This window comes from Cynocephalus volans, chromosome X (assembly GCF_027409185.1).
Source record: "Cynocephalus volans isolate mCynVol1 chromosome X, mCynVol1.pri, whole genome shotgun sequence".
Taxonomy (NCBI): domain Eukaryota; kingdom Metazoa; phylum Chordata; class Mammalia; order Dermoptera; family Cynocephalidae; genus Cynocephalus; species Cynocephalus volans.
The window spans coordinates 80,324,329-80,350,561 of NC_084478.1; the positions used below are offsets into that span (position 1 = coordinate 80,324,329).

At 38.7% G+C, this 26,233-nt stretch overlaps 1 protein-coding gene across 6 annotated transcripts in view; it reads left to right on the forward strand.

The window, feature by feature from the left end:
- TAF1 (TATA-box binding protein associated factor 1) overlaps positions 1-26,233 on the forward strand; it is a 132,276-nt gene that overhangs the window by 9,627 nt on the left and 96,416 nt on the right. For all 6 annotated transcript variants that reach the window (XR_010022386.1, XM_063083860.1, XM_063083862.1 and 3 more), the window contains exons 9-30: positions 520-696; positions 1,059-1,186; positions 1,284-1,391; positions 1,514-1,687; positions 2,152-2,325; positions 2,549-2,653; positions 4,240-4,440; positions 4,612-4,753; positions 5,158-5,288; positions 5,855-5,935; positions 9,717-9,866; positions 10,031-10,150; positions 10,447-10,622; positions 11,234-11,412; positions 12,926-13,139; positions 13,783-13,948; positions 16,109-16,320; positions 19,781-19,889; positions 21,042-21,140; positions 21,434-21,611; positions 24,570-24,637; positions 25,890-26,012. Coding sequence is in view for 5 of the 6 variants with exons in the window: in XM_063083860.1 (XP_062939930.1) it covers positions 520-696; positions 1,059-1,186; positions 1,284-1,391; positions 1,514-1,687; positions 2,152-2,325; positions 2,549-2,653; positions 4,240-4,440; positions 4,612-4,753; positions 5,158-5,288; positions 5,855-5,935; positions 9,717-9,866; positions 10,031-10,150; positions 10,447-10,622; positions 11,234-11,412; positions 12,926-13,139; positions 13,783-13,948; positions 16,109-16,320; positions 19,781-19,889; positions 21,042-21,140; positions 21,434-21,611; positions 24,570-24,637; positions 25,890-26,012 (3,215 nt within the window). In the remaining variant the exon portion in view is untranslated. The remainder of the gene's footprint in view (positions 1-519; positions 697-1,058; positions 1,187-1,283; positions 1,392-1,513; positions 1,688-2,151; positions 2,326-2,548; positions 2,654-4,239; positions 4,441-4,611; positions 4,754-5,157; positions 5,289-5,854; positions 5,936-9,716; positions 9,867-10,030; positions 10,151-10,446; positions 10,623-11,233; positions 11,413-12,925; positions 13,140-13,782; positions 13,949-16,108; positions 16,321-19,780; positions 19,890-21,041; positions 21,141-21,433; positions 21,612-24,569; positions 24,638-25,889; positions 26,013-26,233) is intronic.

Sequence of the window (26,233 nt, forward strand, 5' to 3'; positions counted from 1 at the left end):
TTCAGTTTTCTTCTTTATACTTTCTAAAGTTTCCAAAGTTTCTTCAATCGACATGGATTACTTTTATGTTTCAGAGGGAAAACAAAAGTGTCTAAATTTTTAAACCTAAGAAATAGGATTTTTCCCCTATCTACCTAAACACTTTATTGGTTGCATAGTATTCTTATATGAATGCTTCATAATTTATTTGCCAGTAGTTGTTATATTTGTTAATATAGTATATTTTACTACCATTTGTTAGCATATTTTATCATATCATTTATTACCGTGGTTTATTTAACCAGTTCCTTGTTAAACATTTAGGCTGTTTAAATTTCAGCTATTATAAATCATATGCAGTGAACATTTTTGTCTATAACGTGGTTTTTTTTTTGTGAGAAATACACTGTGTTCAGTAGATCCTTTTCAGTAGCCACATGAGTAACTCTACTAACATTTGTTCTTTTTCTCTTTGCTAGAATCACTATTGAAAGGGTCATAAATGTTTTGTCTGTTGTCTCCTCCTTCTGTTTTGACTAGGTTTTGCAGCCACTCTGGATGATGACAAACCTTGGTACTCCATTTTTCCCATTGACAATGAGGATCTGGTATATGGACGCTGGGAGGACAATATTATTTGGGATGCTCAGGCCATGCCCCGGCTGTTGGAGCCTCCTGTTTTGACACTTGATCCCAATGATGAGAACCTCATTTTGGGTATGTTACTGGCAGAGCCAGTGTTCCTTCTCTTGACAGCTTGCTGCTGATGTCAAGGGGCAGGAGGAAATCAGAAGGGTTGGAGAACATGAATACTAGAAACTTCTAGGTAACAGTTTGAAAGATCAGAGTTGTGGCTGTCTGTTCTTAATGTTTGTGTATTGTTTAGGGAAAACTCGTGGGAATGTTGGAAAGTAGCACTTTAAGATATCAGGAGTGTAGTTTGTTCAGTTAAAATGAGTCATGGACTAGAAGTGGTCTGGGGTAGGATGAAAGATCTAGTTAGGAACTGCAAAGATGGCAGTAGGAAAGGTGACTCTTCAGGGATAGTAACTCCAGAGTGATTTTTGTTTCATCCTCAGAAATTCCTGATGAGAAGGAAGAAGCCACCTCTAACTCCCCCTCCAAGGAGAATAAGAAGGAATCATCTCTGAAGAAGAGTCGGATTCTCTTAGGGAAAACAGGAGTGATCAAGGAGGAGCCACAGCAGGTCTGTGAGGACAAAAGGGGCTTGGTGTTTAGAAGAACAAAGAAAGGTAAGGGAGAAGGGTAGCCTGACTAAGGTTTATTTGATGATCTATCATTAGAACATGTCTCAGCCAGAAGTGAAAGATCCATGGAATCTCTCCAATGATGAGTATTACTATCCCAAGCAACAGGGTCTTCGAGGCACCTTTGGAGGGAATATTATCCAGGTACAAATAGTATGTTTTCTGTGATGGAGTAGAACCCACTGCTTTGTTCTGATGAAGGATATGGGTACATCTTGCCTAGGTTGGAGTTAGTATTTAATTTTCAATCTTCTCTCCTGTTTTAGCACTCAATTCCTGCTGTGGAATTACGGCAGCCCTTCTTTCCCACCCACATGGGACCCATCAAACTCCGGCAGTTCCATCGCCCGCCTCTGAAAAAGTACTCCTTTGGGGCACTATCTCAGCCAGGTCCCCACTCAGTCCAGCCTTTGCTAAAGCACATCAAAAAGAAGGCCAAGGTATAATTGAATTCTAGTTAGAAAAAAACAGCTATAAAAGATACTGAGGAAATATGCTTGATATTAGGTTATGTTATGGAATTAGTGTTCATTTTCTCAGATGATGATAGAATCTTATTTTGGTTATTTAGGAGAATGTCCTTACTCTTATGAGATGAGTGTGAAAATACTTAGAGGTGAAGTGTCATGATGAATGCAACTTTCAAAAATGGCTCAGCAAAATCTATAGATAGTTATAGATAAAACAAATATGGCAAAATATAAACAGTTCTATTTAGATGGTAGCATAATAGGTGTTCATAGCACTATTCTTTCACCTTTACTGTATGTTAGAAATTCTCATGATGAAATTGAGAAACAGCAATGTAAAATCTTTTTTGGTTTGTTTGTCTCATTGAATGACGTAAGTGTGTGTAGTTACTGTCCTGCCAGGAGCTGGACTGTATTTTCTTTGTTCCGGACAGATGAGAGAACAAGAGAGGCAAGCTTCAGGTGGTGGAGAGATGTTTTTTATGCGCACACCTCAGGACCTCACAGGCAAAGATGGAGATCTTATTCTTGCAGAATACAGTGAGGAAAACGGACCATTAATGATGCAGGTTGGCATGGCAACCAAGATAAAAAACTACTATAAACGGGTGAGTCTCTGCTTAAAAAATCTATAATATAACTGTAATTAGATATCTAGCGATAATCTGTGATCAGATATTTTGTGTTTTTTACGTGATAAATTTCTTTGGAGAAAGGAGTGTGTCTGTTTCGTAATTAGTATGTTAGTAAGTGCCGTGTTCATGGAATATTTTGTATAGGCTTATTGATTATATTCTGTGATAGTAACTGGGTCTGCCGTGTTTCTCACAGAAACCTGGAAAAGATCCTGGAGCTCCAGATTGTAAATATGGGGAAACTGTTTACTGCCATACATCTCCTTTCCTGGGCTCTCTCCATCCTGGCCAATTACTGCAGGTGAGGAATTCTTTCCTGTTTTTACTCTTCCCTAAGGAAATTAACAGATGAGAAGCTAGTTAGTCCAGAAAAAACCAATTCTAGTTGATTGAGATACTATTTGTATATCAAGTTTGGGGAAGATCAGTATAATCCAAAAATGTTTTTTGAAAAATCTTTTTCTTAAAACTGGCTTCTAATTGTGTTAATCTTAGGGTAAATATAAAATAGTTCTTTGAAAGTACACACTGGTGAGCCCAGTAACATCTGGGTGGCATAGGGAAGTCAACCTAAGATAATAATTGACTATATCAGATCTCAGGTGGTCAAAGAAAGAAAAAAAAAAGATAATTGACTATAATTTACAAATGTTTCATTCCTGTGTGTTAAATTGATTACACATACATTTTGATTATATTAGTTGTGGTCATTGTATTAAACCACACCTGAACTGTGCCATCTATGTCCCCAGCCATAGTGAAATGCTTTTCTCCTCTGTTCTAAGGGCCTTAGAGAGGCCCTCTGGTAACAGCTTATACATATTTAAGGAGAAGTATGGAGGTTCACAAATGATGTGAGGAAATCTCTATCTCTCTCCTACCTTGTTTTTTTCCCTCCATTTCATTTTTCTTGGCAATCTTAACCATTTCCCCTACTCTTGTACCTAGTTTATTCCACTACTACTGTTGCTTACTCTCTTATATCATCTGTAAAGCCCTTTTTTATCCTTTACATCTGTAGTCCATTTCCCACTTGGTTTTCAGTATCATCTTTATTTTGTTCTTGGCGTTCATCTCCCTGTAACTTTTTGTTGAGATTTTCTACCATTCCATCCTCTTCTTTTGTGGCTACTTTTGTAGTCTCTTAAAGATCCTTTTCTATCTTCCACTGTAATTCTTTTTCTGTCTACATTTCACATTTAGAACTTTCTTTCCATACCCATATAAATGAAGATCTTCCCTTTCTGTCCACTCTTCTGATTTTCTGGGAAGACTTTCCTTAGACTCAGAGAATTAAGAACAGTTGATCCCCCTCTGGCTTCTAATTAAGTTAGCTCAGATGTTTCTGTTCTGCTGTCCTCTCTAGCTTACTTTCTATCTCATTAGTTATTTTTTGTTTTGTTGTTTTATTTTTTAATTAATTCACTAATTTAACAAACATTTTGATCTTACCTGATGTGTGTCAGGGACTATGCCTGGGGTCTATGGTGATAGTATAGTACTTGTTAGTTTATAAAGATTTTCACGTATAATCGTTATAGCAATCCTTTGAGGTACAGGCATTTTAAATATCTCTATTTTGTAGATAAGGAAAATTAAGCTCAGAGATATTAAATAATTTGGCTGACATCATACAGTAAATGGCAGAGCCAGTATCATGTGAATCCAAATCCTGTGTTTTCTCCACTACTTTTAGAAAGATAGAAAGTGGGTAAAAATTGTCTAGTCCTATTTGATATTCCGTATTATAAATTGTTTATATTACTGGATAGACCTTAGATGGCATAATGAAGATGGAGACCAACAAGCTTGATTTTCCTTTCTCATTAGTTGATTAAATTCCTAGGGCTTCTCTGTATATAATTTTTGTGTTTCTACTTTTGTTAGGCATTTGAGAACAACCTTTTTCGTGCTCCAATTTATCTTCATAAGATGCCAGAAACTGACTTCTTGATTATTCGGACGAGACAGGGTTACTATATTCGGGAATTAGTGGATATTTTTGTGGTTGGCCAGCAGTGCCCCTTGTTTGAAGTTCCTGGACCCAACTCCAAAAGGGCCAACACACATATTCGAGACTTTCTACAGGTAAGAATGGGAGGCTAGGGAGGGGATCAGGATGTAAATGAAAAGGGTATGTGGATTTTGGGACACATCAGGAAAAATGAAAACATGTTGGAGCTTAGCAGGGGAATAGGTCCTGGTGAGGGCTTTTATCTTTTACTTTGTCAAGTAAAATACATTTGGTTTGTTGAACAGGTTTTTATTTACCGCCTCTTCTGGAAGAGTAAAGATCGGCCACGGCGGATCCGAATGGAAGATATAAAAAAAGCCTTTCCTTCCCATTCAGAAAGCAGCATCCGGAAGAGGCTGAAGCTCTGTGCTGACTTCAAACGCACAGGTCATCAGTTGTGACTAGTTATTTGTCCTCTCTGCCGCTTTCCAAGAAAAGAATTATGATGGCTTTCAGTTAAAGGATAAGCAGTAATAAGCTAAGAAAATAGAAATTGATGGCCATCAAAAGGAGGCGATAGTAAATCTTTTAACTCTGGAGGCTCTTATTGCTTTTTGATTTTGGCTGCCAGGAAATTCAGTGTGATTGTTCAATGTCTTATATGATGAAATATAGGGAACCTAGCAGCAGGGGTTTCCTTGGCCAGACATCCATGCTAACTGTGGCTAGGCCTATTACCTTGTAGGACATTGCCTTTTTTTAGTCTTTGTTTGCTGTCCCTATTGTTGTCAATGAATGTTGGGGCCTTTGGAATTCAGAACAATTTCATTCTCTCACTGTATCTTTTCTAGGGATGGATTCAAACTGGTGGGTGCTGAAGTCTGATTTTCGTTTACCAACTGAAGAGGAGATCAGAGCTATGGTGTCACCAGAGCAGTGCTGTGCTTATTATAGCATGATAGCTGCAGAGCAGCGACTTAAGGTGAACACCTTCCTTTTAGGCACCACTTATGCCTGTGGGTTTTTTCTAGAGACGTGGAGAAGACTTTCTTGCTGGATTAGAAATGATTGTTACTAGATTTTTACCAATTACTAAAAAATTAAAACTGTATGAGGTGCTTTCTGGGTATCTCACTTCTTTGCAAGACAAGCATAAAATGCAGGGAGAATACATGACAGCCTCTCATGTGGGCAGAGATGATGATGGTGCTGAATGTTTGGTTTAGAGAAGCACAGTATCCTTAGTAGGCCAAAATAGAAAAGGTCTAGCTGGGGTGGGACAGCACACCTCTGTTCACTGTATTAATGAGCATCTCTGTTTAGCTTTCTTATGGGCCCTAACTGTATATCAGCTAGTAGATTCCTTGGAATGTGGTAATATATCTTCTGATAGCTTAAGGATGTATAATGGTGATACATACAGTGAAGACTACAGAATCTATTTTCTTTGCAGGATATGCTTTACTGTTCTGTACTTGGTATTTATTAAAACTTGTGCTTTGTATATTTCAGTTGACTCATTTATGCATGGATTGTTTCCTCTTCTAGGATGCTGGCTATGGTGAGAAGTCCTTTTTTGCTCCAGAAGAAGAAAATGAGGAAGATTTCCAGATGAAGATTGATGATGAGGTAAGGTTTTACACTAATTTTTATTGGTGCATCTCATTTATTCTTTTCTTTCTTTTTCTTTTTTTTTTTTTGTAGCTGGCCTGTTTGGGGAATCCAAACCCTTTACCTTGGTGTTATGTAACACCACACTCTAATCAGCTGAGCTAACTGGCCAGCTCTCATTTATTCTTTTTTAAGAAACAGTTGTATTGAAATAAAATTGACATACAATAAATTGCACATACCTAAAGTATACTGTGTTTATACCTGTGGAATCCTCACAAGATAATGAGCGTATCTGTCACCCCCAAAAGTTTCTTCGTGCCCCTTTGAAATCCCTTTCTCCTACCTCCTCCTTTTTCTCTGCCCTGCTCTGTCCCCTGGCAACCATTGATATGCTTTCTATCACTATAAATTACTTTGCATTTTCTAGAATTTTAGATTAATGAACTCACGCAGTATGTACTCTCCTTTTTTAAAAAAATTGTGGTTAACTACACACAACATAAAATTTAGCATCTTGACCTTTAGGTGTACAGTTCACTAGTGTTAAATACATTCACGTTGTATTGCAGTCAGTCTCCAGAACTCTTTCCATCTTGCAAAACTGAAAATCTATATGCATTAAAACAATCCTCCAAGGACCAGCCCGTGGCTCACTTGGGAGAGTGTGGTGCTGACAACACCAAGTCAAGGGTTAAGATCCCCTTACAGGTCATCTTTTAAAAAAACAACAACAAAAACCCCTCCATTTTCCCCTCCCCTTATCCCCTGGCAACCACCATTCTACTTTCTGTTTCTGTGAATTTGAATACTTTAGATAACCTCATGTAAGTGGAAACATACAGTCAGTATTTGTCTTTTTGTGACTGGTTAATTGTCCTTAGTAAGTAGCGTAACGTTCTCAAGGTTCATCCATGTTGTAGCATGTGTCATAATTACCTTCCTTTTTAAGGCTGAATAATGCTCTGTTGTATGTATACCACATTTTGTTTATCTCTTCGTCTGTTGATAGACATTTGGGTTGCTTCCATCTATTGACTATTGTAAATAGTGCTGCTATGAATTATGGGCATACAAATATTTCCTCAAGACCATGCTTTCAGTTCTTTTGGATATATACCCAGAAATAGGATTGGTGGATCATATAGTAATTCTATTTTTAATTTTTTAAGGAGTGTCCATATTGTTTTCTATAGCACTGCACCATTTTATATTCCCACCAGCAATGTACAAGGGTTCCATTTCTCCACCTCATTGCCAGTGCTTCTTTTTCTTTTTTTTTTTATCGTGGCCGTCTTAGTGGATGTGACGTGGTATCTCATTGCAGTTTTGATTTGCGTTTCCCTAATGATTGATGATGTTGAGCATCTTTTCATGTGCTTGTTGGCCATTTATATTTCCTCTTTTTTTTGGCAGCTGGTCTGTGCAGGGATTGAACCCTGGACATTGGTATTATCAGCATCACACTCTAACCATCTGAGCTAATGGGCCAGCCCTCATTTGCATATCTTCTTTAGAGAAATGTCTATTCAAGTTCTTTGCCCATTTTTTTATTGGGTCGTTTGGTTTTTTGTTGCTGAGTTGTAAGAATTCTTTACATATTCTGGATATTAAACCCTTATTAGATTAACGATTTTCAAATATTTTTTCCCATTTTGTAGGTTGCCTTTTCACTCTGTTGATTGATTCATCTGATGCACAGTGGTTTTTAAGTTTGATGTCCAATTTATCAATTTTTTACTTTTGTTGTTTGTACTTTTGGTGTTATATCCAGAAAGTCATTACCAAATCCAGTGTCATGAAGATTTTCCCCTACGTTTTCTTCTAGGAGTGTTATAATTTTAGCTCTTATGTTTAGGTCTTTGATCCATTTTGAGTTATTTCGGTATAGGGTGTAAGGTAAGGGTCTAACTTCATTCTTTTGTACGTGGATATCCAGTTTTCCCAGCACCATTTGGTGAACCTATTCATTCAGATTGTTGTGTGTATTGATAGTTTTCTTTTTATTGTTTCATAGCATTCCATGGTATGGATGTGCCACAGTTTGTTTAATCACCTTCAAAGAACATTTTGGTTGTTCCCAGTTTTTGGCTATTACAAGTAAAGCTGTTTTATATTTGTGTATAATCGTGCTATGAATACTTGTGCATAAATCTTTGTATGAACATACATTTCTTTTTCTCTTGGGTAAATACCCAAAAGTGGAATTGCTGAGTCATATAGTAATTCTATTTTTAACCTGTCAAGGAAGAGGGACTACCAGACTGTTTTCCACAGTGGCTGCACCATTTTACATTCCTACCAGCAAAGTAAAAGGGTTTTAGTTTCTTCATTCTCCCCAATACTTATTATTTACTGGGGTTTTTTTTTTTTTTTTTTTTTAAGGATGACAGGTAAGGTGATCTTAACCCTTGACTTGGTGTTGTCAGCACTGTGCTCTCCCAAGTGAGCTCACCGGCCATCCCTGTGTAGTGGCCTTGGTGTTCTCAGCACCATACTCTCCCAAGTGAGCCATGGGCCGGCCCAATTTTTTTTTTTTTTCCAATGTGCCTCTTAGTGGGTGAAGTGGTCTTTCATTGTGGTTTTATTTGCGTTTTCCTAATAGCTAAGGATGTTGAGCATCTTTTCACGTGCTTGTTTATCATCAGATATCTTTGGTGAAGTGTCTGTTCATCTCTTGTCTTTTTTTTTTTTTTTGGTAGTTGTTTGCTTTCTTATTATTGAGTTTTTAGAGTTCTTTATGTACTCTAGATGTGAATCCTTTATCGGGCATGTGATTTGCAAAGATTTTCTCCCTGTCTGTGTGTTGTCTTTTAATTATCTTAAAAATGTCTTACAAAGAGCAGAAGTCCAACTTATCAATATTCTCTTTTGTTGCTTGTGGTTTTGATGTTGTATCTAAGAAATTTTTGTCTAACTCAAGGTCACAGATTTTCTCTTATGTTTTCTATGAATAGTTTCATTGTTTTCAATCTTACGTTTAGATCCATTTTGAGTTAATTTTGTATAGAATGCAAAGTATGGATTAAGGTTCATCATTTGCATATGAATGTCCATTTATTCCAGTACCATTTCTTAAGAGTTGAATGATCTTTTAAAACAAATATTTGATCATATTACTCAAGATTGAATCTTAGAGAATTGGCCATTTTCTAGCTAATTGTGTGTGCTCTTATCTGTGTGGGCAAGCACATTGACCTCTTAATTTTCGAATTATTTTGTGGGGCGGGTAAATAGTATTCAGGGTCCCAGGAGAGGACAGACCTTTTTAACTAAACCAGTGGCAAAGATAGAATGGATGTTGGTTTAGTGCTGCTGTGGTTGGGGCCAGTTCTTTGAAAGCATGCATATTATCTATTTTGAGAGTATATAGGTCATTGTAAAGAAGCGGTTTGAACAATTAGACAATCAAACGCAGTCATCAGTCTAACTTTGAGCATCAAAAGGGATGGCGGCAACAGTGTTTTTGAGAACGCTCAGTGTAGTCCAAGGATATGGGGCTGAAGGATACCACTCTTCCTCATATTCCCCCTTACCCTGGCTGAGCTCTTTACCTCTGTTTAATATCGTGATTTAAGTACCATAGGAAAGAAGAGAGCTGAGTACTGGCCAGCCATATTTAGCTGTTGATCTTTGCAGACTGTTTAAGAAAGCATGAAATTGTTTATTGTGATTACTCTACCTTTCTAGGTAATGGGTAGAGAGAACAAATGAGAAAGTAGTGCCTGGCAGATAGCAAATATTCAATAAAGAGAATTAATATCTCCCACAGCCTTGAGAATCATTTTCTGTACCTCAGGTTCGCACTGCTCCTTGGAACACCACAAGAGCCTTCATTGCTGCCATGAAGGGCAAGTGTCTTCTGGAAGTGACTGGGGTGGCAGATCCCACAGGGTGTGGTGAAGGATTCTCCTACGTGAAGATTCCAAACAAGCCAACACAGCAGAAGGTGAGACTGAATTTCTAGAAGAGTCAAGGGAGGAAGAAATGGAGGTTGAAGAGTGGAGATGAATATAGAGGACCTGGAAAGTGGTTACATTGGCAGAATGACTTAGATGCATACTATGAGGAGTTCAACTTCTTAGGATTCTCACCTTTTTTTGTTTGAGGTAGGATGATAAGGAGCCTCAGCCAGTGAAGAAGACAGTGACAGGAACAGATGCAGACCTCCGTCGCCTTTCTCTGAAAAATGCTAAGCAACTTCTACGTAAATTTGGCGTGCCTGAGGAAGAGGTGGGTGTGGAAGAGGAAAACTTAGAGGCTCCTAAGGGCTTTGTATAGAGAGGGAAAGGCTAGGAGGCAGATGTAAAGAACTATCTGGAGAAATTTGTGGTCTAGGTTGTAGTAGGCTGGGTCTTAGATACTTTTGCCGAAATTAGCTTTTCCAAAACTAACTGTTTAATCTGCTTTGGGATGATTTTTTTTTTTTTCTCGTCTGGCTCTTTAATCATGTGCCTTGGTTTGTCCTTTGAAATCCTTGAATGATTTGTGTATATATACTTGTGCATGTGTGTTTATTTGTCCCATAGATTAAAAAGTTATCCCGCTGGGAAGTGATTGATGTGGTACGCACAATGTCAACAGAACAGGCCCGCTCTGGAGAGGGGCCCATGAGCAAATTTGCCCGTGGATCAAGGTTTTCTGTGGCTGAGCATCAAGAGCGTTACAAAGAGGAATGTCAGCGCATCTTTGACCTACAGAACAAGTGTGTTGTTTTAGTGCTGCAGACAATCCAATCTGGAAAGGGAGGGGTCCCAGACACTGTTTTATAATGAAGAGAAAGTCACCTAAAAACATGACTAGATGGTCAGGTATCTGAGAATGTCAGGGGTAGTTTCTGTTTGTAAGAACGTCGCTAGAGTACTTGCTCACTTCAGAGCAACTTGGCAAAGGTTTTGAATGGCAAGAGGTGCTAGGCTTGAGCTCTAGGTTTCATGGCATCTCTTGTGGCCTACTTGTGCCTGGCAGCCAGAAAAATGGTAATAGGTGACAAGAGTTTTTTTCTGAAGGCTTAGTTGTGAGAGAATGATAATGTGCTATTAAAAATGACCAGTGTGCTGATTTGTTCCTTGTTTTCTCCAGGAATTCTGAAAGAGTTACTTGCTATTTTTCAAACTTGCCTTGTCAACTAAATGTCTAGGAAAACTTTGTAAAGCTCTTCTGTTAAGGGGCCCATGTCTTAGTGGATCTTGAGTATGCTTTTTTAAGGTTAATTTCCCAATTTTATACTCTTACCTGCAACTGTATCTCTTTAGCTTTTTCTATACTTTCATATTTCTTCTGGTCTCAATTTAGCATTGTTTTTTCTCTTTTTAGGGTTTTATCATCAACTGAAGTCTTATCAACTGACACAGACAGCAGCTCAGCTGAAGACAGTGACTTTGAAGAAATGGGAAAGAACATCGAGAACATGTTGCAGAACAAGAAAACCAGCTCTCAGCTATCACGTGAACGGGAGGAGCAGGAGCGGAAGGAACTACAACGGATGCTACTGGGTGAGGGTAGTGGCTTCACAGACAGACAAGAAAGAGAATAATTGAAAAAAGAGCATAAATAATCTCAAGCTATAACTGAGGCAAAGTTGGAGGCAGAAGAAGTAGGGGATGCATGTAGAAAAGTCTGTAGATGAGGTAGATTTCTGCAAACCCCAGACTCTAGGTTTGTCTTTGGGGTACAAATTGAAGAGATGCTGCCAATCCACTACTATTTCTGTCTGTCTGTATCAGGTTCCTGGCCAAGCCAGGGCTATCAGTGGTCTGTACTTCAAGTGAGCTTTCTGGGCATTCATCTTAGAGGGTAAGATGAATTTGGGAGTTTTCCTGGAATTCTCTGAAATAACATGTAAAATCCTGTGCAAATGTGCATTTTCTGAGAAGATTCATGGCTTGCAGGAAATTCTTAAAGGAGTCTTAGACCCTAAAACGAGTTAAAAATCACCAACCAAAAATCGCAGAAGCTGAGAGTAGGGATGATGATAAAGGCCTGAATTGGGTTGGGATATGGACATAGGGGATGAAAAGGGGAAAAATCAAGGCACCCTTAAGATTTCACTCTGGGTTTACTAGAAAGATATTGGTGTCATTGATTAAAGTAGTAAATTTCAGAGAGAAAAGCAGAAGAGAATGTGTAATGTGTGGAGTTTGAGGTCCCCGTGACATTTAGAGTATAGATGTTAATCAGGTAGTTGAGAACTTGGTTGTAGATACTGAGGGAGTATGACAAAGGCTGAAGATGAAGATTTGAATGACTGTTCTCATTCGCAGTAGTTTTCCCTTTGTTTCTTCCTCTCTGTACAAAGTTTTGTGTCATTTCATTGTTCTGGCTACTTTGTAAAGATGTGATATAGCCCTTCCACCAATGTGGTCTGACCTCTAGGTCTTCGCTAGTGTGGTCCTGGAGACTACAGTGTCTGCATCACATGGGAATTTGTTAGAAATTCAAGATCTTCAGGCCTCACTTCAAACCTACTGAATTAGAATCTACATTTTAACGAGATCCCCTGATGATTTCCATTTATATTAAAGTTTTAGAAGCACACACTAAGCCTTAAGACTCTGGACTTGTTTTTTTAAATTATTTTTTAAAAACTTTATTTATTTGTATATTTAAAATTTTTTTTCGTAGATTTTTTTTATGGTGTCCTTTTTTTCTCCTGAGTGCTTTCTGGGGTACTTTTTAAAAATGTCATCAACAACTTCCTGCTTGGACTTTTCTCTTGCCCTGCTGTTCAGAGGAATCATAATACAGCTACTACTCATCTGTCTCCTATAGCAAACAGTTGAGATTTTTTCAGAACTTTTTGTACTTGTCAAAACGGGAAATTGGCAGTGGTAAAATGAAGTCAGGAAAGGACAAATCAGTGTATTCTTGGGACTGGTGGTGACTTTGATACTTTCTGTAGAAACATAGTTTTGTGGCATGTTGAGCTTTGGTGTCTCCATTCAACCCCAAGAAAATGGCCATTTGGGTAGTAGGGGGAATGTTTGGAAATCTTTTTCTACCTTGCAGCAGCAGGCTCAGCAGCATCAGGAAACAGTCACAGAGATGATGACACAGCTTCTGTGACTAGCCTTAACTCTTCTGCCACTGGCCGCTGTCTCAAGATTTATCGCACGTTTCGAGATGAAGAGGGGAAGGAGTATGTTCGCTGTGAGACAGTCCGAAAACCAGCTGTCATCGATGCCTATGTGCGCATACGGACCACAAAAGATGAGGAATTTATGTGAGTTTGATTCACCGCCTTTTTTTTTTTTTTTTTAAATAGATGACCGGTAAGGGGATCTTAACCCTTGACTTGGTGTTGTCAGCACTACGCTCACCCAGTGAGCAACTGGCCATCCCTATATGGGATCTGAACCTGTGGCCTTGGTGTTATCAGCACCACACTCTCCCGAGTGAGCCATGGGCTGGCCCTGATTTACCACTTTTGAATGTGATAGGGAGAATAATAATGGTGGAGAGTGGGGATGAGGCTTGAGTGTTAGTGACAGGATTCTGCACAGTTGTCCCTAGAAGTCTGTCATAATTGAAAACCATCTTGCCTTTAGATGTTTGGGTTTGAACAGAGTCAAATCATAGGGAAAATTCTGTATTTGCCACAAAATAAAGGCATGTCTAGTTCCACCTAGGTTCTTTGCATTTTGGTTGGTTGGTTTGCAAAAATGCTAGGAATTCTTCAGGACTTATTCTGAGAGAGGTGCCTCAGTACAAATAGAGGGCCAATTAGTGAGGGAGATGGGAATGGCAGGTAGCCCCTTTTATTTCAGCCTGGATGGATTACTTTAGATTTGAGGTGTTAGCTATCAGGACAGTCTTCATGGTTTAGGTTTGCTTATGGTCCTGTGATTTCCCCCCTCATTATTCAGTCGAAAATTTGCCCTTTTTGATGAACAGCATCGAGAAGAGATGCGAAAAGAACGGCGGAGGATTCAAGAGCAACTGAGGCGGCTTAAGCGGAACCAAGAAAAAGAGAAGCTTAAAGGTCCTCCTGAGAAGAAGCCTAAGAAAATGAAGGAGCGTCCTGACCTAAAAGTAAGTGTAATGTGGCTTGCTGAACTAATGAAGCAAAGGAAGAAAGCATACTTTTTCCTTTAGCTTTTGGCATCTTCCCTTACTAGGAATAAGGGCAGTATTGTGGAAAGCTAGGTTGAATTGATGGGGCTACTTTGGTACCAACAACATCAGACCTAGTCTGGTGCCATTGTTCTCACTGGGTGTCGTTTATACTTCACTTGAAATATTTTCTACAAGTTGAGATAGGTTTGGTGGATTTTTTTACATGTACATTCATGTCTGTATGTGTGTATATATATTTTTATATACCTTTCTTTTAATTGTACATATTAAAAGAAGCAACAAAAATAAAACGTACAGTACAGGTTGTTTTGCATAACTTAGGTAGGATTCCAGATACTACCATGCAGTGTGACTGTAATGTGTGCCATAAAGTGAAGCAACTCTGGTACAGTGGAAGGAGCTATGAACTTGGAAGCAGACCTGTATTCAGGTTCTGGTTCTGCAACTTAATAGCTCTTTGACCTTAACCTCTCCAAACCTGTTTTCTCTTATAAGATGATACATAGCTTATAGTATTGTGTTAAATGATATAATGCGTGGGAAGCACTTTATAAACACTAAAATACTCAACAAATGTAAAGAGCTGTTATTAATATGTAGTGAGGTCATTAAGTTTTTTCTTTTTTTTTTTTTAATGTCTTGTTTTTATTGGTTATGGATATTCATGGGGTATAAAGCAAATCGTCACCACTCGTGCCTAAGATGTGATAGCCAGATCCATACTGGCAGCATGTCCATTACCACAAATTTTGATTATACCCCATGTCCCCCACCCAATTATCCCTGACTTCCCTCCCCATCCCCCTTTCCCCACTCTAGTTTGTATCCCTAGGTATATTCTGTCCCTCTGCAAGTCCGACGCACTGCTGTGGTCTTTCTTTCCTTTCTTCTTTATCTCTTAGCTCCCACTTATGAGAGGGTACATATGGTATTTATCCCTCTGTGCTTTGCTTATTTCACTCAACATAAGTTTCTCCAAGCTCATCCATGTTGTTGCAAATGGGAGATTTTCATTCTTTTTTGTGGCAGAGTAGTATTTCATGGTGTATATATACCACAGTTTCCTTATCCAATCATATATCGATGGACATTTAGGTTGGTTCCATAACTTGGCTATTGTGAACAGAACTGTGATGAACGTGGGAGTGCAGGTATCCCTTCGACATGATGATTTCCATTCTTTTGGATATATACCCAGAAGTAGGATTGCTGGATTATATGGAGGATCTGTTTGTAGTTGTTTGAGAAACCTCCATACTGTTTTCCATAGTGGTTGTACTAGTTTACAGTCCCACCAACAGTGTAGGAGCATTCCCTTTTCTCCACATCCTCGTCAGCATTTGTTATTCTCATTCTTTTGATTATAGCCAGTCTAACGGGTGAGATGATATCTCAGTGTGGTTTTAATTTGCATTTCCCTGATGATTAGTGATGTTGAGCATTTTTTCATGTACTTATTGGCCATATGTATGTCTTCCTTTGAAGAATGTCTATTCAGTTCTTTTGCCCATGTTCCTTTCTTGTAAGTGTGATACAATATTGGTCCCATTTTACAGATGAAGTTAAAGTCTAAGATGCTAGAGTCACTCATTTGCAAAACTGAGATGGATACTTGGTATCATTGAGCCTTTTTCTTGTTTTGTCTGGGTGCTGGGAGTATACCCAGCTCTGGGCTGATTGTGCTGCTTAATGCAGGCTTGGGTTTCCAATAGCCTCTCTCCTGCATAATTAATATTGTCATAGTTTACAACGTAAATTGGGAGTGGAAGTCCTCTCCCTTTTTTTCCTTACTTGACTTTTTTTCCTTTGGTGGTTGCCTGGTAAGGGAGTCTGAACCAGTGTCCTTGGTGTTATAAGGCTGCACTCTTAACCAACTGAACTAACTGGCTAGCCTCTTCCTTACTTGATTTAAAAAAAAAAAGTTTAGTCTCTGAATCTCATTTTATTTTTCATGTGTCATTTCCATACATGCACTTCTGTTCAGTGGCTTCTGATTGATAGTTGCATAACAATTCTATTACAGCAAACGTTCTGAAGCTGCCCCTGTTTCTTCCCTGCATTGTACATATTTCTTACCTGCTTACCTCTGACATGTTGATACTTTTCCTTTTGCAGCTGAAATGTGGGGCATGTGGTGCCATTGGGCACATGAGGACAAACAAATTCTGCCCCCTGTATTATCAAACAAATGCTCCACCTTCCAATCCTGTTGCCATGACAGAAGAACAGGAGGAGGAGTTGGAAAAGACTGTCATTCATAATGATAATGAAGAACTTATCAAGGTTGAAGGGACCAAGATTGTCTTGGGGAAACAGCTAATTGAGAGGTAAGGAATAGTTGGGAAGTGCTGTAGCAGAGATCTATTAGGGGTTGGTGATGTTGGTGGGTGGTGGGGGTGGATGTGATGTGTTTTCTGAATTGGAACTGAGGGTGCAGGAACTTCGGATTTTCCTCAGTAATTTATTCCCAGTAATGAAAATTTCAGTACTCAGGGCCAGCCTGTGGCTCACTTGGGAGAGTGTGGTGCTGATAACACCAAGACCGCGGGTTCGGATCCCTGTATAGTAATGGCTGGTTAGCTCACTTGGGAGAGCATGGTGCTGACAACACCAAGTCAAGGGTTAAGATCCCTTTACTGGTCATCTTTTTTCGTGACCGGTAAGGGGATTGCCACCCTTGGCATGGTGTCACCCGCACTGCGCTCAGCCAGTGAGCGCACCGGTCATCCCTATATAGGATCCGAACCCGCGGCGGGAGCGCCGCTCTCTCCCGAGTGCGCCACGGGGTCGGCCCATTTTAAAAGAAAAAAGAAAAGAAAATTTCAGTACTCATAAAGCTCCACCACTTGCTCTTGGGCATGCTACCTAACCCTAACTTTTCTGAGTCTGTTTCCTTTTTTTTTTTTTTTTTTTTTGCTTCTTTACATTTAATTGATTAATTTTTTTGGCAGCTGGTAAGGGGATCTGAACCCGACCTTGATGTTATAACACGGTGCTCTACCCAACTGAGCTAACTGGCTACTGCCTCAGTTTCCTTATATACACAATAAAACCACCCTTTCCAGGGTAGTTAAAAAGATAAAATGACAGAGACTATAAAACATATAGTACAGTGCTTGGCACGTAGCAGATGCTCAGTAGATGTCAATTCCCTCTTTCTATTTTACTTCCAGGTACTAGTAATAAGAGGGTACTTTTAAAAGTTCATGGAAAGATTCATATTATCTTTTAATCCAGTTTTCCACAAACTTTTTGAAGTACCCTTGTATTTGCAAGGTCCCTAATCTCAGAGTGTTCTGCTAATGGACTATCTAAAAAGATTGAGGAGACATATAACTATCCATATACCTGTCTCTTGCTCTCAGAGAGTTTAACAGTTAATGGAGAATTTTCTAAATTTTTTCCCCTTTTTTGTTTGAAAAAAAGTTGAAAGAATGTGGTACATTATTCTTGTAAATTCTCCAATTGCTAGCATTTTGCCATATTTGCTTCATTTTTATATACCTATTTTTTTTTTTTTTTTTTGCTGAACCATTTCGAAGTAAGATGCTGGCATCATGACATTTCACTCCTAAATTCTTTAGCACACATTTCCTAAGAATAAGGATGTAACAACATGATAATATTATCACACCTTAGAAAGTTAACATTAGTTCAGTAATATGTAGTATTCAGACCTTATTCAAATTTCTCTAGTTGTCTCAATGTCCTTTATTGCCCCCCTTCCCAATTCTGGATTTAATCCCAGTTCAAACATCAAATGTATTTTGAGTCTCTCTTAATTTAGAACTCTCCTCCCTACCTTTTATGTTTTTCATAACATTGAATTTTTTTTTTTTTTTTTTTTGCAGCTGGCCAGTACAGGGATCCAAACCCTTGATGTTGGTATTATAACACTGCACGTGCTCTAACCAACTGAGCTAACTGGCCAGCCATAACATTGAATGTTTTGAGGAGTTCAGGCCAATTGTCTCATAAAATATTCCACATTCTGAATTCATCTGATTGTTTTCTCATTGAATGATTTAGATTAAATGTCCTTGGCAAGACATTTAATGTCATACTTAGATGTACTTACTGTACCACATCAGGAAGCATATAAGAAGCTCCAGTTGCGCAATCGGTTAGCGCGCGGTACTTATATAGGAAGCATATAATGTCAGGTTTTCCCACTATTTTGACCATCTTGTTAAAGTGGTGATCTCCAGATCCTATAATAAAGGTATATTTTTCTCTTTGTAATTAACATCTAGGTGAATATCCTGTTCCTTAACAATCTTTCGGTAGTTTCAGCATGATCATTGCCTGACTCACTTATTTTTCATTGGGGATTGCAAAACGGTGATTTTCCTAATTCAAGCATTCCTTCTACATTAGCTGGTATTTTTCTATTAAGAGGAGCTTCCTCCTCTCCCTTTTTATATATTGCTATGGATTCTGAAAGTCTTTCCTTTGTAAATTTAATGTATTGTGATTCATTAACATCATTAATTTTGATGCTCAGATAGTGTCCCAAATTTGACTCCTTCAGGCTAGATCCTGTGTCCTTTTGAAAGGACCCTATGAATCTTTGAGAACTTCTTTGTTTTCTGCACAAGATGTCTGTCCTTGGACTTTTACTGTCCCAGACCTAGAATCAACTATTTCTCCAAGGAGCCCAGATTCCTTCTATTAGGGAATGGTATTTAGAAATCAAGATCTAGGTGTTTGATATGCTCATTGCCGTGGAGATGTCATTGCTTCTAGGCTCTTTTGTGGACAGAACTAGGAAATATGCATATTTTTTAAGTCACAGTTTCATACTGATTCCTCCAATTCAAATTGTGCCTACAGATTCTTCCCATTTCATATATGTATACTTTCTCTGATTCCCAACATCAGTATAATTATTTGCTCTGTCCTATGATATGTGCTAAATAGTTTTAGAATTATTGTACGTATACCACTGTCAACAACAAACCTGTAAAGTAGGTTCAAGATATTTTTTATTTGTTGTCCTTGGACTATATGCCACTGAAATTGTACAGTCAGGGTATTATAGTCAAACTATATTTGAATTGATTTTCATGTGTATAATTAGGTTAAGTTATTTCTGATTGTATTCAGTTTTGGGTTCTTTTATCCATCCTTGTTGATTTATCAGTATGTGTAATAATCATTACATTTTAAAGCACGTAAGAAAGGGAAAATATGGTGTCTTGATGCCTTACAATGGAAGGGGAGAGGATGGATGGTGTATAATGACTGAGGGAAACTCAAACTAGTTTTTATTTTCCCAAATCGGTTTTTTTTTTTTTTTTGTCTTTTTCGTGACCGGCACTCAGCCAGTGAGTGCACTGGCCATTCCTATATAGGATCCGAACCCGCGGCGGGAGCGTCGCCGCGCTCCCAGCGCCGCACTCTCCCGAGTGCGCCACGGGCTCGGCCCCCAAATCGGTTTTTAATTTCTTCCTCGTTTCCATTCTGAATGAATTAAGTTTCCTAACTCTTTAACCCTAAGATAGAATGTTGGAGCTGGAAGGATTCTTAAAATTCCTCTAGCCTAGTTCCTTATCTTCCAAATAGGAAATTGAGGTGAAGTTGTGACTTAGCTAGTTCTTTATTAATTTGGCGGTTCTATGAGGCCTTGCCTGATCTGAGCCTTAGAAGGTGGATGTCTGGCTTATGATTTGGCTTTTTGCTCCCCAGGCTCATGTTCAGGTACTTTGTACTTTTTCATTGTAGTTACTATTTTTTATGGGAACTAAAAATAGGGACTTCATGCTATGAAAGTGTTATTAATTGCAGTGCAGATGAAGTTCGGAGAAAATCTCTGGTTCTCAAATTCCCTAAGCAGCAACTTCCTCCGAAGAAGAAACGGCGAGTTGGAACCACCGTTCATTGTGACTATTTGAATGTAAGTATCTATGTTGCTTCCTTCTGATTATGGTTTCTTGTTGATTTCCCCAGTCTTCTATACTATGGCTCTGATAGCCTTAGATATTCTACCTTTGGCTTTTCCCTGAGAATTATATGTACTGTTCATTATAAGATTTCTAAAATGTATTTGTCTGCTCTCCAATTTAAAGTCTTCAGTGGCTTTCTATTGCCTGTGATACCTTTGTAATGTGGCCCCGCCTGCCTTTCCAAGTTCGTTTCCTGTCTCTCCTACACATAACTGTATCCCAGTTGTAGCAAACTACTTGTGATTCCTGGTATGAAATGTGCTGTGGCATGTTTCTTGAATTTGTTTACTACTGTGTCTCTGCACACTTTTTCCTCCCTCTGGAATGTCCTTCCCTCTTGTTTACCTGATGGACTTCTCTTCTTTAATGACTCTGCCCAGATATATTTGGACTTGCTGAGTCCACATGGTAACTCTACATTCAACTTTTTTTTGTTTGTTTGTTTGTTTGTTTGTTTGTTTTGTGACCGGTAAGGGGATCACAACCCTTGGCGTGGTGTCGCCTGCACCCCGCTCAGCCAGTGAGCGCACCGGCCATTCCTATATAGGATTCGAACCCGCGGCAGGAGCGCTGCTGCGCTCCCAAGCACTGCACTCTCCCGAGTGCGCCACGGGGCCAGCCCTACATTCAACTTTTTGAGGAGCTGACAAACTTTTCCAGAGCAGCTGTACCATTTTATAACCCCACCGGCAGTTATAAGGGTTCCAATTTCTCCACATTCTTGTCAACACTTGTTACTGTTCATCTTTTTGATTCTAGCCATCCTAGTGAGTGTGAAATGGTATCTCATTGTGGTTTTGATTTGCATTTCTGTAATGACTAATGATGTTGAGAATTTTTGCATGTGTTTAGAACTATCTTTATTGAGCTTTAGTGCATTTGACACTGTTGACCACTTTTTCCTCCTTGATGCTCTCTTTTTTCCAGGAGTACTTTCCCTCGTATCTGTATATATAGTATGTATAGATATAATAATATATTACATATGTACTAGGAAATGGAGTTTTTTTGGTCTAAAGAAGCATTCTGATTTTTCTTTTTCTTTCTTTTTTTTTGGCGGCTGGCCAGTACGGGATCCATTCTGATTTCTTGTTTCTCCTTAGAGACCTCATAAGTCCATCCACCGGCGCCGGACAGACCCTATGGTGACACTGTCTTCCATCTTGGAATCTATCATCAATGACATGAGAGATCTTCCAAATGTGAGTTTATCGCATTGAATATCTACAATAGGGATGGCAAGGCCCTTTGTGATTTCAGATAGAAGGCAACAGCATATACACCTAGATGCTTGGAACTCCTAATTATTTGGGATGTAGGGGTTTTTTGTTTGTTTGTTTTAACAGTTTAGTAAAGAGACCTGTTCTGTACAGAAAGATTCCTTTGAAAATTCATAGTCAGGTAGATGGCCATCAGTTGATGGGAGAGAGTCTTCAGGAATTGGCTCTGGCAAGAGCTTTTTGCTCATGGATGGTGCTGGCTTTTGTTTGCACAGACATACCCTTTCCACACTCCAGTCAATGCAAAAGTTGTAAAGGACTACTACAAAATCATCACCCGACCAATGGACCTACAAACACTTCGTGAAAATGTGCGTAAACGCCTCTACCCCTCTCGGGAAGAGTTCAGAGAACATTTGGAGCTAATCGTGAAAAATAGTGCAACCTATAATGGTAAGTAAGAATAACCTGTTCCTTGACTGTAAAGGTCACCTTTTAGATCTTTATTTATCCCTTACTAGTCTGAAATTCAGATTAGATTGGACTGACTTGAAAGGACTACAATATTTTAGTACATTTATGGATATGAAAATCAGGTAGTGTACATTTTCAGTCATTTAATAAATGTTGCTTCTTTGTATTCCCACTATTTAGTTTTTAATATATCTTCTGGAGAATTTGGAGTCTACCTGTAGAAATGAAACAGTTGCATGGGGAGTAGTGGAAGGAAGAAGTGGGCCTAGGTAAATGGAAGAGAGAGGCATTCAGTGGGGATGGAACCTACACAGAGTATGAGTTTGTGACCATATTTGCTGTATGTGAATCTTTGATTTGGTCTATAAATTTGTTAATAGGGGCTGTTGTATGGCTACTTTGTTCAAAAGCTGGAAAGGCAAGAAGGAAGAAATCTGTTTCTGAGTTTTAAATGTGTAAAGGATAAGGTTTTCTGGTCTCTGTTGCATCCTTTAGCACAGATTCACATATAAATGTAGGGATTCAGAGTACAGACAGAGTGTGAATCATGGCTCTGCTGCTTACTATTTGAGTTACTGTGGACAAGTTTTGTAACCTCTCATAGCTGCCCTCAGTTTTCTATACAAAGGAAGAATAAATTGATGTTAGGCCCAACTGTCATTCAGGTTACAAGGATAGTTACTTAAAATTCAGATGGGCAGGTAAGAGTTGACTTTGAAGGTACAGAACTGGAGATGCCTTATGGGTCATTGAGGTGAAGATGTTAGTAAAAAATTGGAAATTTAAAAATCGTAACTTTTTCACAGCCTTGCATCCCCCCTTATAATTTAATCTTCTTTCTTCCTCATGCCCAAACGCTGATGGTAATGGTAGTAGTGCTACACCAGTGGAACCAAGTGCTTTACTCTTGACCAAGGTGGTCACACAGCTAAAATGTGGCAGAGTAGAGGTGTTAATCCAAGTGTATCTAACTCCAGAGCCTGTGTTCTTAACATGCTTCATATACTCTTCTTCTCTTCTTCACTTCCCATTCATGCTTCACAAACCTCAACTTGCCTTCACATGAAGTACCAGCAACCTCCTAATTGCCGGATCCATTGGCCACATTTCAGAAATATCTTTTTTTTTTTTTTTTTAAAGATGACCGGTAAGGGGATCTTAACCCTTGACTTGGTATTATCAGCACCACACTCTCCCAAGTGAGCCACGGGCCAGCCCTAGATATATCTTTTATTTAAACAGCTTTATTGAAATATAATTCACGTACCATACGATTTATGCATTTAAAATGGCCAGTTTCAATGTGTCACCCACATTGAAACTTGTATCAATACTTCATTCCACATAATATTCCATTGTATGGATATGCCACATTTTATCTGTTCATCAATTGATGTACGTTTGAGTTATTTGCACTTTTTGGCTAATATAAATAATGAAGCGGTGAACATTTCTTTATACGCTTTCGTGTGGACATTTGTTCTTATTTCTCTTGGGTATATATCTAGGAGTGGAATTGCTGAAGAGCAGCTGTACCATTTTACAATCCCACCAGCAGTTACAAGGGTTCCAATTTCTCCACATCCTTGTCAATACTTGTTACTGTTCATCTTTTTGATTCTAGCCATCCCAGTGGGTGTGAAGTGGTATCTCATTGTGGTTTTGATTTGCATTTCTGTAATGACTAATGATGTTGAGAATCTTTGTATGTGCTTAGAACTCTCTTTCTTGAACTTCAGTGCATTTAACACTATTGACCACTTTTTCCTCCTTGATACCCTTTTCTCTCTTCTCCAATAGTACTTTCCCTAATCACTCCCTACCCTTTGAGTTCTCATTAGTTCAGCTACTGTAATCCACTGATACTGCTATATCCAGCCCATACCTATCTTCTGGGCTCCTTACCCATACTTTCATTTGCCTGCCAGATGTCTGTTTTTCATTGCCCTATTGGCAACTCAATATCTGATTGCCTATTTAGATTAATGATATTATCTGTCTCGTTGTACATCCTAGAATTTTTAGTCATAATTGATTCTACCCTCTCTTCCCCATACTCATAGATAACCAAGTCCCATAAATTGTGCTTTCTAAATTTTTCTGGAACTCATTCCTTTCTTTTTTGTCTCCATTGTCTTAGTTCTTGTCATCTCTTGTTTGACCTCGCAACAGCTTCCAAGCTTTCCTCCTGCTCCTTGCCTTAATTCTTTACGCTGTTGACAGGATGGGTTTTTTTTTTTTTTTTTCCTGAAACAAATTTGAAAAATTACTCCCCAGTTTAAAATCTTCAGTGGCTTTCTATTGCCTATGAGATCTTTGTAATGTGGCCCTCCTGCCTTTCCAAGTTCATTTCCTGTCTCTCCTACTACGTACTTGTATTCCAGTTATATCAAACTACTTGTGGTTCCCTGTGTGAAATGTGTTGCAGCATCTTTCTTGAATTTGCTTACTTCGGTGTCATTCCCCACCCATAGAGTACCATTTTCAAGGTATTAAAGGTAACAGTAGTACTACTATGTCTGGATATACACATAAATAAAGAAAAGAGTTAAAATTAGTTTATTCACTCATATTGTGTACCTGCTATGTGTTAGGCACTGAAAGATGGAGATAAGGCTTGTGTGTTTAACCCAGCAGGTAGGCTGGTGCCTGGCACATATTAGGTTCTTTAGTAAATGTATTAAAAGGATGGAGAAGTGTTAACTATTGCTTCCCTTTTTTTTTTTTTTTTTTTTTTAAGAGATGACCGGTAAGAGGATCTTAACCCTTGACTTGGTGTTGTCAGCACCACGCTCAGCCAGTGAGCAACTGGCCATCCCTATATGGGATCCGAACCCGTGGCCTTGGTGTTATCAGCACCACACTCTCCCGAGTGAGCCACAGGCCAGCCCTTGCTTCCCATTTTTAATGTCCCCATCTCTAACTGTTCCTTTATAGGGCCAAAACACTCATTGACTCAGATCTCTCAATCCATGCTGGATCTCTGTGATGAAAAACTCAAAGAGGTAAGGCATTTAAAACGAGAGAAAGGCAGTGGAATTTGAAAGGGAGGGTGTGGGGAGGCAGAGTTTAGGAAGTAGGGAATTTAACCAGAAGGAGGAGTGTATGTGGAAGTAGCAGATCTTTAGTATGTGAAGGCTAGAAGGGACCTTAGAAAAAACGTAGGCCAGTCCCTTTTGTAGATGGAAAAAACTGAGTCCATAGTAGAAAATTATTTGCTCTGGACATCATGACTGTTAAATTTTAAAGCTAAGATTAAGATCCAGAACTTTATGTAGCTCTTTAGAAAGGATGAAGGAAAGTGACTTCCCAGGAATTCAGCTGTAGCTAAGAGGCTAGTCAACATTTTGGCAGGGAGGAATTTTAATTAATTAATTAATTAATTAATTATTTTTAAAGATGACCGGTAAGGAGATCTTAACCATTAACTTGGTGTTGTCAGTACCACGCTCTCTGAAATGAGCTAACTGGCTATCCCTATATAGGGATCCGAACCTGTGGCCTTGGTGTTACCAACACCACACTCTCCCAAGTGAGCCATGGGCCGGCCCAGGAATTTTAATTTTTAAAAAAGCAATTGTAGCACCGTACAAGTTTACAAAAATAACAAGTGTGATGATGACGTTAATATCGAAGTAGACGTTTCATAGGAGAGGATAGCTAAATAGGCAGTCAACATGAAGAGATTCTCAACTTGTTTGATCATTGGGAAGATACAAATTTAAACCATGATTAGATACCACTATGTATGTACCCACCAGAAAGCCTGAAATAGAAAATACTCACAATACTGAGTATTGATGAAGATTTGGAGCAATCAGATCCCGGACTTTACTACAACTGAATCTGAAATGAATTTATTAGCTTAGGACCCCTTATACAAAAAGTCACTAATAAACAGTAATATTAATGTTCTTAGCAATAGTTTTACAGCAAAATCAGGGAGCATGATATTAAAGCCTAACTTGCTGAAGATGTTTTTGTTATGGGAGCTAAGTTATTGACACCCAGGAATGTGTATTTTTCGTGATCTACAAGAATCTACAACTAAGGAATTTGTTGATATATCCTTTTTGACCCTTTTACTGGAATATCATTTATCTGGACTTTTTGCCTGGAACTGATTAGTAGACAATTGAAAGTAAAACTTTTTGGAGCAAAGGTAATAAACAGCTAGCTGAACCTTAAATTATCCTTAACTTTTCCATGGTGTTCATACCTCAGGGAAACCTCTGTCTTGGCTTTGATTTGTTTCAGAAAGAAGACAAATTGGCTCGTTTAGAGAAAGCTATCAACCCCTTGCTAGATGATGATGACCAAGTGGCATTTTCTTTTATTCTGGACAACATTGTCACCCAGAAAATGATGGCAGTTCCAGATGTAAGTGGTCTCTGTGCTAAATATTGTGATTATAGTACAGGGGAAAGGAAAGAAGTATAGGGTTCGTATGTGTATGTAGGGGAGTCTGAGTAGTGGTATATGTCAATTGAAAGTGGTATATAATTTTAAGTATTGACCTTTTTACTGTCTGAGTGCATTGTCATTGAAATCAAAGAGGCCAGCAGTCTTTGGATATAAGGAGATTCTTGCTTCTTCTTGTT